At 47.3% G+C, this 14,461-nt stretch overlaps 1 protein-coding gene across 2 annotated transcripts in view; it reads right to left on the bottom strand.

Moving 5' to 3' along the window:
• Positions 1-764: 764 nt before the first annotated feature.
• Positions 765-14,461, bottom strand: part of ABCA5 (ATP binding cassette subfamily A member 5) — a 34,682-nt gene continuing 20,985 nt past the window's right edge. For both annotated transcript variants that reach the window (XM_050319213.1, XM_050319214.1), the window contains exons 22-40: positions 14,136-14,269; positions 13,041-13,178; positions 12,437-12,550; positions 12,015-12,185; positions 11,062-11,175; positions 10,676-10,813; positions 9,845-9,919; positions 9,265-9,356; positions 8,694-8,820; positions 8,476-8,593; positions 8,286-8,377; positions 7,964-8,139; positions 7,348-7,423; positions 7,172-7,266; positions 6,573-6,692; positions 6,209-6,358; positions 5,202-5,281; positions 4,906-4,961; positions 765-4,064 (exon numbers count right to left, since the gene is read on the bottom strand). In XM_050319213.1, coding sequence (XP_050175170.1) covers positions 3,957-4,064; positions 4,906-4,961; positions 5,202-5,281; positions 6,209-6,358; positions 6,573-6,692; positions 7,172-7,266; positions 7,348-7,423; positions 7,964-8,139; positions 8,286-8,377; positions 8,476-8,593; positions 8,694-8,820; positions 9,265-9,356; positions 9,845-9,919; positions 10,676-10,813; positions 11,062-11,175; positions 12,015-12,185; positions 12,437-12,550; positions 13,041-13,178; positions 14,136-14,269 — 2,174 coding nt within the window. In that variant the 3' untranslated portion in view covers positions 765-3,956. The remainder of the gene's footprint in view (positions 4,065-4,905; positions 4,962-5,201; positions 5,282-6,208; positions 6,359-6,572; positions 6,693-7,171; positions 7,267-7,347; positions 7,424-7,963; positions 8,140-8,285; positions 8,378-8,475; positions 8,594-8,693; positions 8,821-9,264; positions 9,357-9,844; positions 9,920-10,675; positions 10,814-11,061; positions 11,176-12,014; positions 12,186-12,436; positions 12,551-13,040; positions 13,179-14,135; positions 14,270-14,461) is intronic.

Raw genomic sequence — 14,461 nt, 5'->3', positions numbered from 1 at the left:
CACACTGCCCCTACACACCATTAGAGACAAACAAGTATGAAATTCTGGGAACTGTCACCAAAATGAGATTAGATTTCTTTGGGGTTATTTCCCTCTCCAGTGATGGGTCTGGAGAGCACAAACCCCTTTCAGTTTGCTACACCCTTCACAGGGCTGGAGGTGACATCCTCCTCCTCCTCCTCCTCCTCCTCCTCACTCTGGGGAGCCAGCAGTCCCAGAGCACACCCAAGGAGCAGGCAGTGCCCTCCATCCCTGCACACACATTTCCACGTCCCACCTTCAGCCAAACCTCCCCATTTCCCTGTCCCTCAACCCCAGAGCCAGCACCCACCCACCCACCCACCCAGCGAGCTGGCCTGGGGCACAGCTCCAACCAGAAAAATGAGTTATTTTTTAATTCAGTGGGGTTAATTTTCCAGTGGCTGGAGGTGATTCATCCCTGCAGATGCAGGACGTGCCGTGCCAGGAGCGCACAGCTGTCGGTGAGGGGGGGAAGGCACTTCTAGCCCCAAGTTGGGCTGAATTAATCCGGCTGCAAAACGCGATACAACCGCGGGAGGTCGAATCCCGAGTGTCGCAATCCTGAAAAACTCCCCAAATTCAGTTAAAAACACGCACCCTGACCCTCCAGGCCACGCCAAGGGCTGGGGCCCCCCCACGCTCTGCCCGAGCCCACTCACCTGAAACCCAAAAACAGCCAAAGCTTTTGAAAACAACCCCTTTGTTTCCGTCAAAACTCACGCACAAGGACAGAAAGCCAAGCGTTTTAACAATCCAGTCCATCTTTATTTTGGTAGTACTTTCTGCTGGGAAAGGAAAATCCTCACCTTTACAAATACAGGCAAGTGGTAAAAGAAAGGCAAGTGTATAAAATGAACTGCACGTGGTTCAACACCAGGAGGAGCATCACAAACGTGGCACCTTCGGGCCCAACACCTTCTGCTTCTGCTACCAAAGTTCTGGATGTTGGCTATGCAAGAGACTTCACTCACTATACAGAGATATTTTTAAATAAGGACTTTTTCTCGAGAATGTAAACAAAAAAATCGAGACACATTAAATTCTCCATAGAAAAATACAACCTTGTAACAACACCACAAAGTAAATGCGTTTTCCAAGCTTTGGATACATCAGCTACTATCTCACAACAACCCTGCAAGGTAACTAAAACCGTAACACCTGGGAACAGTGACCCAAAACGGGGTGGATTTGCCCCAGATCCAGCTGCCTTGGCTCCAGTTTATCTCCTCCAGCACAGGCTCTGTGTGTGCTGCACATGTGGGATTTGGCATGTCACTGATAACAGCTGAACAAAGGGACTCAAAAATCACAGCAGTAAAGCTCTTGTGCTTCCAGGGGATCCTCTGCTTTAATTTTGTAGGTTTTTTTCCCCTATCCTGGCGGTTGCAGACACTGAGTGCCACTTTGAAACACTTCTGACACAACACTCTATGATGACAGTGATGTTTGGGGGTGGCATCATACCCCCACACTGACACACCCCGCCAAAGAGATCCCACCCAAGCACACAGTTAATTAACTGAGCCAAAATCTTTGTCCGTGTAGCTGCACAAATACAGTGCCCCCATCCCCTGGGTTCCTCCAGGATAAACAACAGCACCCAAACTGAGCTCATGTGGCTGCTAACCGAAGATCCATCTGAAGAGTTAGGAAAATATGGAATTATCTGAAACAGGATGGTGTCACCCAGACAGACAGAACTATTTTACAGACCATTAACTTTTAAGTTAAAGAATAAAATGAAAAGAAGACACCAAGGCTCACAGGTCACACTGGGCTTCCATAAGTTCACGTGACAAGAACGTGCTGTGCACTGATGGACTGATGTGACACTTGGCTGACCACTAACAAAGTAAGAAATGTGGGACTTGAAGAAGACACACTGAACTTACCTACATGGGAAAGTGCCACCAGACAAAATCCTGGGTCCCACCTTTGCTTCAAGTAAAGGAAAACGCTCAGGCTGGGAGCAACAGGTTGGGGGGGCTAAATAAACAAAACAACTGAATTTGGGGCATTTTCTTCTCTGACAGGGAAGATTCACCCCTAGAAGGTTCCACTGGAGCTGCAGTTCAGAAGCTGGTGCTTTAATCCCACCCCGTGCCTCTGTTTCACTTCCAGGGCTCACCAAAACGGGCAGAACCACAGGCTGTGGGTCCCTGGGGAAGCAAATGGGATGTCCCTTTCTGCAGGCTCATTTTTAACCACCAAACCAAAGCTGTACATTCATGTGCAATGCACGGGCACAAAACGGGAAGCAAAGTGGTACATAAAGAGTTCACATCTCCCTACAGTGGAATAAGAAACTAATCAAAAGAGGTTTTGGCTCAACACAATGATAAACCACTATCAGACAGTTACACACATTATTGCCTGATAATTACAAACAGCTGAACCACAACTCCACCTTAACCCAGATTTTTGAGTTTTCACAAGAAAAACAAAAGATCTTTTCTAACTTTACTGTGAAGAGGCATGAATGATATGACTTATGAAGCCAATGTCTCACTATAAACACATCTCTGTTCATTGCAGAGCACAATGAACTGGGAGCAACCTTTAATTTCACCTTATAAAACAAAAAAACAAACAAACAAACAAAAAGTGATGCTATCTTTGTGTAGAAAAACAACAACAAAAATATTTTCAACATACATCTGTCATCTCTTAGGCTGAAAGATCACCTATTCTACTCCTCTTAGTGCTTCTGTGCAAACCAAAGGCACCGTTCCTATGGGTGAGGCTGTGAATTGGGATCATCTGAGCTGGGGTTTTACGAAGGTGAGTGACAAGTTGCCAGGCCAGGACGAAGCAGAAGTCCCCGTGTTACTGACTGCTATCCCAACAAAGACAGATTAGGAAACGCTGGTACGTGTACTTACGAATCCACTGGCAAGGAGAAGGAAAACATCTCCAAAGGATTGTGTGAGAGCAGCTGGCAGGACACATGTTGTTACACCCAAGGAAAGAATCGGGCTGTTTTTAATGAACACAAGGAATACTCACATCTCTGCAAATCCCGTGACTGCACAGTTATGTCTCTGTACTTTCACCAGGCGGGGGGGGGAAGGGAACAGATCCCCTCTGTGCACCCCCTGCCACCCCCCAGCGCATGCAGGACAAACACCAGTGCCACCCACAACGGCAGCAGGGCTCAGCCACAGCTGCCAACCTGCAGGGGAAACGGATGGAAGTGCCAACAAGTGCCATGGTATGCCTGTAAATGAACATTTTCACGCTGGTCGGGCGCCAAGCCGAGCTCGCGGTGGAATTCAGGACCCTCTCTGCAGTGATGCAATCACTCTGGAGTGGGGTTTTTTGGGAATTCAGGACCCTCTCTTGCAGTGATACAATCACTCTGGAGTGGTTTTCCCCCCCTCTCTTCTAAGCAGGTGCATCTTCAAAGCATACGCAGGGATGGATGAGCTGGTGGAGGAGCAGGACCTTGCAGGGCTGTGTCTGCAGGGCCCCTCGTGGGACAGGCAGCCCAAATGAGGGTACAGGGCACAGCAGGACCCCGTGACCCAGCCCCACAGGGAAGGATGCTCCAGTGGCCCCCGGTTTTGCTCAGATGCAGGGTCTCCTTTAAGACAGCCCAACCTCTGGCACCCACTCGGCACGGCAGGGCTGAGGGAAGGCAGGTGGGAGCTCCTGCACCAGCCACCAACACCAGGAGACGACCAGTGTCCTCTTGGCCTGACACAAAGCAGGGGACAGCGAGGGGAGGAGGAATTCCAGGTCAGCTGGGGACGCTCACGCCGCGGCTGTGGCGTTATTCCTAAGGCCAGGATGGTGGGACACGCTCAGGGCTTCCAAACACGGTTCTCCTTGTCCTTCCCAGCTCCGATGTTTTCCAGGCACGTGCCCCAGCGTGTGTGCAGGGGATCACTGCTGGCACCAACAGGAGCTTCTGAGCAGATCTGGACACGAGGAGCTCAGAAGATGACTCGGTCCTCCTGCGTCCTCTCCCACCACAGCGTGCTGTTCATGGTGCCAAAGCTGCTGTCCTCCTCCTCCTGCTCCTTAGCCAGCTCCACAAACACCTGGAGCACACGGAGAGGACATGGATACCCCGTGCTCCTTGTAGGAACATTCTCAGTCACAAACACAACTCATGCTAAAAAGCTCATGGGCACTGCAAGTATTGCTTAACCCCCAAAGTACTAAAAGCTTGGAGATGTTCTCCTTGCTTGTACCCTCCCACCTCGTTTCTTTAGAAGCACAGTGTAAAGGAAGTTGAACCAAAGGCACTGAATGACATCTATCATCAGCAATAATTAATCCAGAATAAGCAATAACAAGCCTCAGCTTCACCCTCCTTTCAGCCATGAGCAGCGACACCTGTTCTTGGAATAAATCAGAGCAGCTTTCCCATTAATGCCACTGATTTATTTCCTTCCAGTCACTGCAGTTGGCATCTTATTTGCCAAAGGAGAAAATGGGAATAAAGAGGAGGGGGGGGAACTGGCAATTCCTATTCACTTTGGAAAAGGGGAACTCAGTTTCCCAAAAATGCCCCAATAGGCATCAGCAAATTGGCCCCAGTGGCTTGAAGGCCAGGCGTGGGGGATGAGCTGCCTGCACAGGGCCCTTCACCACAGAATCATGGAATGGTTTGGGTTGGAAGGAACCTTAGAGAACATCTCATTCCAATCCCCTGCCATGGGCAGGGACACCTTCCACCAGCCCAGGTTGCTCCAAGCCCCGTCCAACCTGGCCTTGGACACTTCCAGGGATGGGGCAGCCACAGCTTCTCTGGGCAACCTGTGCCAGGGCCTGCCCACCCTCACAGACTAAGAGCTTCTTCCCAATATGCAATCTAACCCTTCTCTCTGACACCTTCACCTGGCAGGGTTTACTTCCACAAAATATAACTTAACATACCTGTTCCAGTGTTGCCTGAGAGAAGCTGTAGTCCTCGATGTTAAAGGCGTGTTTTACTGTGGAAAGAATTAATAAGAGGAGATTTGAGGGTACCTCACTATCTCACACAACTGGATTTTAGGCTGGTACAAGTGCTCAATTGTGATTTCACAAGGAACGGAGTTGGGGACAACAATGATAAAAGAAAAGTAAATTAAATAAATGTGGAAATGGAGCAGTGACACTGCATGGCAAAAGTGTCACTTATAGGAGACAAAAGGATTTCTGTATGTGATCTATGGCAAGTGCTTAATTACCTTCTTCCAGCTTGGAAAAAGAATGAGAAAGCGACTGTACATCTTCTTTAGGAATCTTATAGGCCAAAATAGAAGCAAAACTGGAACAAAGAGACAAAACAAATTTAGCTTCGAGCAAAATCAAAGTAAAAATCTTAATATCCAACTGAACGGATTTGAACTCATTCTCTGAGCATTCCCCCAGGCATTTTGACTAGTCATGATCACAAAGACAGGAAGAATGATGCAACTCCAGCTGGTTTTTCACCTCAGAGATGCAGGTCCAGGTGCACCAGCTGAGATCCCCAGAGACTGTTCTCTGACTTGCATGCTCTTCAACTTAGATTCAGCCATTCCTATTCTGCTTACTCATGGAAGATTCGCTGCCTGGAAGTCCCAGAGTTCTGAGGTTTTTCCTTTGAAACGACCTTAGAGGCCACACACAGGATCTCCTGGAACTCTGTGCCACGCAGCAGTTACCGCAACCCAGATTCCAGGACAGGGAGCTGCTCTGCCCCCCCACATCTGCTGCTGAAAAAGGAACTCTCCTTCCTCCTGATCCCCCACATTTGAGGAACACTCCTTATACGATGCCTGCAGTGCACTTTTTGGAAACACTCGTCAGCAGTCAGAGAGCCAGACCCTCGAGTTCAGAGGGCAGAAGTTCAAAGAAAGCTGTTGGTGGAAAACCAACCAGCCCACCCTCAAACTGAGATACCCCAGAGAACACTCAGGCATTTCTAGGTAAGGGCCAGTGACTCTGCTTTTCCCCTGTTCCCAGAGGCCCTGACCAAGGAGGAAGTTGTCAGGCCACAGCTATGCAGAAATCGAGTTTTGCTTCCCCCCGTGCCGAACATCTGCACAGGCTCCTGGCCCTGCCCTGGCATCCTGGGCTCTGCTGGCTCCCAGAACCCTTCCTCTTTTTTGCTGTGTGTAAATATTTACATTCCCTACCCGGTGCCAAGTTGCTGCTGAGAAAATCAAAGGCTTTTATTAACATCATGTGCTGCGTATTTGTCAAACTTCACCTTTCCTGGCGGTTGGCGTTGGGGAAGATGTGCAAGATCTGGCTCTGCAGATACTCCACCTGCTGCACATCTGCTGTTTCTTTTAATTTCATCTCCAAGAAGTATCCTCTGCCAAACTTACTCTTCAGGTGCTGGACAGTACCTATACATCTGGCAGGTGCAGAGAGAAAATACCAGTTGTACACGTGAGATCACACTCAAGGAGCAGCTGAACTTCAAACAGACCCTTCTGGCAGTTTGAGATTAATTTTGTTCCAAATTTAAGGTACAAAAAAAAAAAATTGTTTATCTATATTTTCAAAGGAATATATTTTAGCTGATGGCTGTCCTGTCCCCCCTGCCCCAGGGGAGGCTCTGGTGGTACCTGAGCTGCCCAGACACCAGGATGGCCACACGGTCACACACAGCATCTGCCTCCTCCATGTAGTGGGTGGTCAGGATTGCTGCTCTCTCCTTGTTTTTAAAGGCTGCTCGAATTGCCCTCCTACAAAACATAACAACAACAACAACAAAAAACCTGAATAAAACTTTTGGCAGATAAGTCCTGGGTTAGCAAGAAAAGACGACTGTGATGGTCCAACACAAACCCTCTAATAATGGGCTGACACTTCTCCCACAGCAATAATCAACACCTGAATCTTCTAAAGATGACTCAAATCTGTACTCCTTGTATTATTTTAAGGATTTCTTTCAACTTTCAAGCTTTTAATCCAGCATCCCTGGAAGTGTCCAAGGCCAGGTTGGACAGGGCTTGGAGCAACCTGGTCTAGTGGAAGGTGTCCCTGCCCATGGCAGGAGGGTGGAACTGGATAAGCTTTAAGGTCCCTTCCAAACCAAACCATTCTGTGATTCCCTGTCTATGGCTCTCTCTAGTGTTAACATGGATAATGCACACATAAATTCAGGCACATTCCCAAGGAGGAAGCACCCTGGGGGCCAGCATGGCCCTGGGGGGGCACTCACCACATGTGCTGCTTGGCTTTCGGATCCATCCCGGTGGACGGTTCATCCAGCAGCGTGACCCGGGGGTTTCCCAGCATACTGAGGGCAAAGCACAGCTGGCAGGGAGGCAAAGGGGCAGGGTGAGGACAGGCTGGTGCTGCTGACCCCCAGCACAGGCGCTCAAGCAGCCCCCATACCTTGCGTTTCAGCCCCACACCCAACTTCTTTGTCATCTTCTGCAGGTGATCCTTCAAGTCCAGGGCGCTCGCGATGCTGCGGAAGGGGAAGGACCAGAGAAAGGGTGGTGGTTCAGCTTCCCCCTCATCACAGGGTGCAAACAGCCCCACCTGAAAAGCTCAGTTACAAATATCTGTATATAGAGCACAAAAAAACCAGAGCAATAGGCACAAGTGGAGGTAGGCGCTTCTGTACAAAAGCCACCTGCCCCATGTCCTGGAGGAGCTTGTGGTGACAACCCAGGAACAGCTCCAAGCCTGGGACTCCCTGCCCTTGCAGCTTCTCCAAAGGTCATTGTTAGCACTTCCTAACTTTAAAAGTATATATTTATATATATATATATAAATTAGAAGTGCCAATTGAATTCTATATCACCTCATCTAAATATTCACACTTGCTGAATTTGCTGGAAAGATCCAATTCAACTTAAATGAAAAAAAAAACAAAACAAAACTACTGCATTAGGAAAGGTGTGTGTGGGGGGAAAATCACATCACAAAAGGGCCAAAAAACCTCCAGCAATAAACCTGAAAAAACCCTAAGAAAAATCAAGGATTTCTAAGGTGATGTACTCACCGTTTGACGACTTCCTTAACATCAGACTGACTCATTCCTTTGATAGCACCATAAATTTCAAAGTGTTCCTGCAGTGTAATATCTGGCCAGAGCGGGTTCGTCTGAGGACAGTACCCCACAAATTTCACTGAGTCATCTTCACTGCTCAGCCCCAAAGAATAATCTCCCATCAGAACCTGCGAGGAAAACGCACACACCTCACTCCAGGACATTACAGATTTCCAAACTGCTTTTGCATATTGCAGTCAGGAATGCTTGAAATAATAATAATAAAATCTAAATAAAAGTTAATTTCCCTTGTAACTTGTAGCAGGTAACATACTTGCCCACTGGTGGGTTCAATCTCTCCAACGAGCATATTAATTAGCGTGCTTTTCCCGGCTCCATTGGGTCCCAACAAACCCAGTATTTCTCCTAAAGAAGGGATGACACAAAGCCATTGCCCATGAGGTCAGATAAACGGATCCAAGAGTTGCTTTTGTACATAAAACAGCAAGTCACTGAACTCCAACCTTTTTTTACGCAGAGAGAAACGTGTTTTGTTGCCACTTTCTTTATTTTCCTGCCCAGAAGAAATTCCTTCCTTTCATCAAACTCCTTGTGCAAGCTGCTGACCAGGATTGCTGGCATCTAGTAGGGGAGAGGGAGGTGGCTGCAGATCCCAGCAGCTCTGGGAAACCTCCAAAATGCGGGGTTTGGGCAGTGCCTGGGGGCGTGCAGGGGGTTTTACCTCCTCGCTTTTGGGGCTGCTCAGGATCTCTTTGACTCGCAACCTCTCCGCCCTCACATCTTCATCCTCGTTCTCCTCGTGCGGCACATCCGGGAACTTCCAGGTCCTGGCTTTTGTGAAGCATTTTCTGAAGGGGAAGAAAGCAACGCTGAGCTTGAGCCTGGCTCAGGGCTTTGATGCTGAAAGCCATTTGTGTTTGCCAAGCCCAGGGGGAACAGATTCCTGCAGCTCATCCGAGAGCAGGAGGAGCTGTCAGGGACTGTCACCGTGTCACCTCTGTTGAGTTACGGCATCTCTGGTCATGCAATGGGAAAGGCACTGCCCCCTGTTTTTATAGAGGGAACATGCTTAAAAATTCTTGATTTTGCACTGATATAACTTAAAAAGAAAAAAATCCACCTATATCTGCCCTTCAGTGCCTGAATTTCACACAACTGAAGCGAGGGAAACAAATTTTTCAGACACCTGGGATGGAATATCATCGAAGTTATTGTATTTCTCCTACTGCACAGTCCAGTTTCTTTGCACCACTGCTTTAAGAAAAGAAAACCAACTGTTTTAAGAGACACACCTGAAAAAGGGATCCTCCCTGACCGTCCTCCCCCCGTTCTTCAGCTCGAAGTACCTCAGCAGGAAGAGCCACACGACACACTGCAAATAGGGCTGAAACAAACACCACCCTGATTACTGGGAGCACTGCCAGCGACCCTACAGGTGACCCCACCAGTGTGATGAGGGACAAGAAGCTCTGCACCACCACAGAAGTGCTGGTGTTTCCAAGAACGTTAAATACATCATTAAACACTGCTCAGCGGGGCTGAGGATGCACAATCAAAGTCTGCTTAGATTTAAAGGCAATTATTTTGGGGGTTTGGAGAGAGAAGGGATTGCCCCTGCTCTGGAGTACTTGTTCCATCAGCACAGACTCCCACAATAATCAGAATTAATACTGGCAGTGTTACCCAGGCCACTGAGGCAGCAGATGTTGAGCTTTACTGACTCTGCTCAACAGGCTGCAGGAGCTGCAGGCTCAGCAATGCTGAGCACTAGATCAAACCTTTATTAACAAAGATGTGAACAGAAGGGGCTCCCAGCAGGAGCCAGCAATTCCCTAGGGAAAACAAGGCAGATAATGGAATTGCCATGCTCACAGCCAGAACTGCCACCAGCAGCCGGTCCCACGGGTCGTAGTATCCCCCACTCTTCCGTTTGCCTTTCCAGGAGACCTGAAAATTCAGGGAAAAACCACATAATCATCTACCAGAGACTGTGTATTTGATCTCCAGCAGCCATTTAAGTTATGGTGCTCAAGCACTTTCTGAGCCCTGCTCTGATTGCACGAGTCTGACACCAATAAAGCTCCATCCAAATTCCTTGGGCTGCTCCTGGTTTCAAACCACCAAATCCAAAACCCATCATGGGGTTTTCTCACTGAGAAACACATGGTTTTCCTTGGGATATCACAGAATCATGGAATGCTTTGGGTGGGAAAGAACCTTAAAGATCACCTCCTTCCATCCTCTGCCATGGGCAGGGACACCTTCCCCTATCCCAGTTTGCTCCAAGTTATGTCCAACCTGGCCTTGGACACTTCCAGGGATGGGGCAGCCTCAGCTTCTCTGGTCAACCTGTGCCAGGGCCTCCCCACCCTCACAGGGAAGAATTTCTGCCTAGTATCTAATCTAACCCTATTCTCTTTCAGTTTAAAAACATCCCCCCTCACTACACACTCTTCTCAAAAGTCCCTCCTTCATCTTCCCTTGCATGTTCCCTTCAGGTACTGGAAGGAAATTTAATGGAAAACTTGCTGCTTTCAGCATTTTAAAACTGAAACATTTTGCTTAACAGGAAAAAGGTGGGGTTTTTTTCCCCAACAATTGCTATTCTTCACATGTTAAATGGCTACAGACGACACACCAAAGATACTCCCCAACCCCAGCCAGCTACAAGTGCTCTGAAAAGGATCCCCTGTGTCCCCTTACCTTTATAAAACAAATCAGACAGCCAATAAGGGGATAAATAGGAATGAAGATGGAGAAGACATAATGCAGGACGGTGGTTACCAGGTAATAGTCCAGAAAAAAGGCCACTTCAGTGACAACTGTGCAGAGCAAGGCTGTCTGTACAAAAGAAAGGGAAAAAGTCCGTTTTCATCCAGTTCAGACTCTCTAAGCATAAGTTAACTAATTTGAGGCATATTTTTTTAAAGCTTTTATCATTTAGCATGTGACAGTAAGACAGAGACATTGTTAAATGTCTCATAATGTGCATTAAGGGCAGACAGATAAATAAATGAACTGGGAAGCTGTTGTGGCTTTGGAGATCACCAGTCCTCCCTGTTATCCCGACTCAAGGTCAAGTTACTCACCACTGAAAATATAAATGACCAAAATTCTTTTGTGTTCTGGACTTTTCTAAAGGTGAAGGAGACCACGTAAGTGAAGAGCACAACTGAGGGGACGTAACCAATCAGGCAAAAAATCTGCAAACACAGGGGAGGTTTCTCAGGAATGTGCAGCAAGAATTTCTTGTTTAAGTATCAACTGGAATTACTTTGGTGTGATACATAACTCTTGGTTCATCTTTGTCACTTAATTTGATATATTTTGCTGCCTTGGTACATGTATTATTAGAGACACAAATGCAAGAGTGTGAGGAGAGGCAGGAGCTTTAAACTCCCTCCTTTGAACTCTTTCCCATTTTTTTATAACACAGGCTCCCATAAATGCTGACCTCAAGATTTTGGCAAATAGTAAGAGTTCTACCTTGGCATTTCTGTAGAAATTAAAACAAGGGGAGAGAACCAGCCCTGCAGCACACCAGGCACATCCCAAACCTGATCATCTCGGAGCAGCCAGGAAAAGCTGACTCCTCTCAATTACAGCCAATCTCACAGGGAAGCCCGCTCTGAATATCAGAGACACAAAGTCTCGTGGTGCCTTCAGTTTAATGACATGCTGCAGTTCACTGCAGAGATGGGCTGTGCTCAGAGTCACTGTGACCTTGTCATTAGGAGCACGTGGATGCAAACAGAACAATTATCAGTCACAGCAAAGAACACAAAGCAGGCTGGGAAAGCAGGGGGAAAAAGGAAGGAGCATTTCCTTGGGAAACACTGGTATTTCAAAGCTTTATTACTCCAGCTCCAAATGAAACTCAGAGATTTGAATAATTTTCCCCATAAAAGAGTACTGTGCCTTTGGTGCAGCCTCAGCGCCTGCGGCTTTAATTGGGCGCTTTCCCTGTAAATCCATCGGAAAAATTGGGCTGAACCACCTAATAAACAAGGTAACCAGGCTCTCCCTTCCTCACCACACTCACCACAGCCAGGAACTTGCCCACATAGAAATAAACTCCGTAGTGGAAGGCGAAGAGGCTCCCGATCATCAGGACGAGGATGGAGAAGAACAGCGGGAGGTCGACAATGGCTTGGCCAGTCCAGTAAGCAGAGGGATAGAGCCCTGCAATCTTCAGCTGTGTGTAGGCCTTGATCTGCAACAGGAGAAGAAATCACAGTGTTAATTACACAGCAATTAAAATCAGTGCCACGTTAATCTGCCCCGGTGTTACCTGGTTATTGCCAATTTTAGCTTTTCCCAAATCTGCTCCAGCTGAGGTAGCAAACAGCCATCCCATCCATGATGCCTCTCAGGGCACTATTTTAAACAGCTCTGCAGGTTTTTCCCCCAAATCCCAGGATTTTTAACTTCTTGTGCATCTCTGGCTCAATGCCTGGCAGTCACCTTATGGTTTTCCGCGTTGTCCATGGCAAAATAGGGCGGCATTCCAGTGATGATGATCCCCAGCAACACAGCTTCAAAGTAGATCTCCAGCCTGAAAATCGTGTCTGGAAGGTTCTGGAACACAAACCAGAGTTCTTCAATGCCAGAACGTGCAGGACCAAAACACCACCTTAAGTACTGCAACGTGACTGTAAATGCTAAAACATAAATTCTGTCTTCATCAACATCACCTGCGCTGCAGCATGAAGAGAAATACCCAGGGAAGTTCTGGGATCATGAATTTGTGGTTTGGGTTGGTAGGAATCTTAGAGATCACCGAGTTCCACCCCCTGCCACGGGCAGGGACACCTTCCTCTAAACCAGGTTACTCCCAGCCCTGTACAACCTTTAATTCCCAACACAACATCCTCTTTCCAAGCCCTTTTATCCCCCACTTCCACCTGCAGAGCCAAACCCCAGCACCTTTCATGTCCTCTTAAGCCCTCAAACAATCCCAGCCAGCTTTTCCCTTGGTTTGTGGGGTGTTTCTGCACTCCCCCTCTCAGTCCAGGGATGCTTTGCTGCCCACCCCGTGTTTCAGGGTGACTTCTGGGATGCTGCTCACCTGAATGAAGGGGTTGCTCCAGATCTGGATGCTCTCAGTCACGTTTAAGCTGCGCAACAGGAGATTGCTGACAATATTCATCAAAACTGGCAGGGAGTGCACCATGGTGCTGTTGAATACGATGGTGAAAACGTAATTCTGGGAAGAAAAGTACGTGCTGTATTAATTCTTCTGCATGAAGGGCAATTCCCTGTGAGGGCTCTCCTTAATTAAATCTGAGCATTGGGGAAAAAAAAAAAAATCTTTGTATAATTTTCTGCTTTGCAGGAAGCTCTGGGCTGCTCACAGTGGTTGTAACACACAACCTAATTCAGGAAAACAGTCATGTTCACAGAGAAGAAGTTATTTGGAATAAATTCCCAGCATGTTTTATGGAACAGTGACACTGTGACAAATGACACTCCAGACAATTACAGCCTGAAAAACAAAACCCACAAGGACCCCACACTCGGATGTTCTCGCTAATGGATTTAAAAAGCAGGCAGGCAAAAATTTACAGGAGCTGAGGGGCTGCACTGGCACACTGATGTGAGCAGTGTCAATGAGTAAAATGGGAACAAGAGCCAGAGCTGGCAGGCTGCAAAGCAGTTCCTTTGCTGGGGGATTAAATACAACCCCAAAGTTCACATCTTCCCGACAGCCCTTCAGTGACCATACGGAAAAGGACACGTTAAGATCCAAGAAACTCATTTTTCTTTACACATGAGAGCACCATGGAACTGTACTTCTGTCAGATTGTGTAATTCAGACAGTATGAGGAAAAAAAAAAAAAAGATTAAAAAAATCCCTATGTCAGGTCTCTTGTGAAATAAAACATTTTTCTTGGCTTTTTGTGTCCTTTTGGGAAAGAAAGGAGGATGGAAGTTTGATTGGCCTATTATAATTATAATTATGGAATAACATTTATTTTTCTAATATTGCCACTCTGTCAATACAAGTCCTCTTTTCAGGCCTTTTGCATGAGGAATACTATGTAATATTACTTCATTCTCTGACTCAGTAGTTGCTTTCCAGGTAAGAGTATCACAAACCAGCCCCCACCAGCTGCTTGGGGGGCTCTTTGGGGGCACAACCCAGCCAGTCTGTCCATCTCACCTGCCTGGACTCAAGGGCTTGCACGTTTAAAGCTGCACTGTGAGGTGCAGCTGAGACATAATCACTGTCATTGAACATCTCCCAGAGTATGTTCATGCTCCCAAGGGAGTGGACAATGTCATCGATATCCGATTCTGGTGAGAACAGAGAAAACACAGAATCACTCAAACTGGAAAAGAGCTTTAATATCAATGAGTCCAACCATTAATCCAGCACTGCCAAGCCCACCACTAAACCGTGTCCCTGAGTGCCACATCCCCATGACTTTGAAATCCCTCCTTATCACCAGCTTGCAGCATTTTACACAAAATTACTGATGCATTTTC

The sequence above is a fragment of the Myiozetetes cayanensis genome, unplaced genomic scaffold (genome assembly GCF_022539395.1).
Source record: "Myiozetetes cayanensis isolate MyiCay16 unplaced genomic scaffold, myiCay2020 scf22, whole genome shotgun sequence".
Lineage (NCBI taxonomy): Eukaryota > Metazoa > Chordata > Aves > Passeriformes > Tyrannidae > Myiozetetes > Myiozetetes cayanensis.
This window is presented reverse-complemented; position numbering and strand designations above follow the sequence as displayed.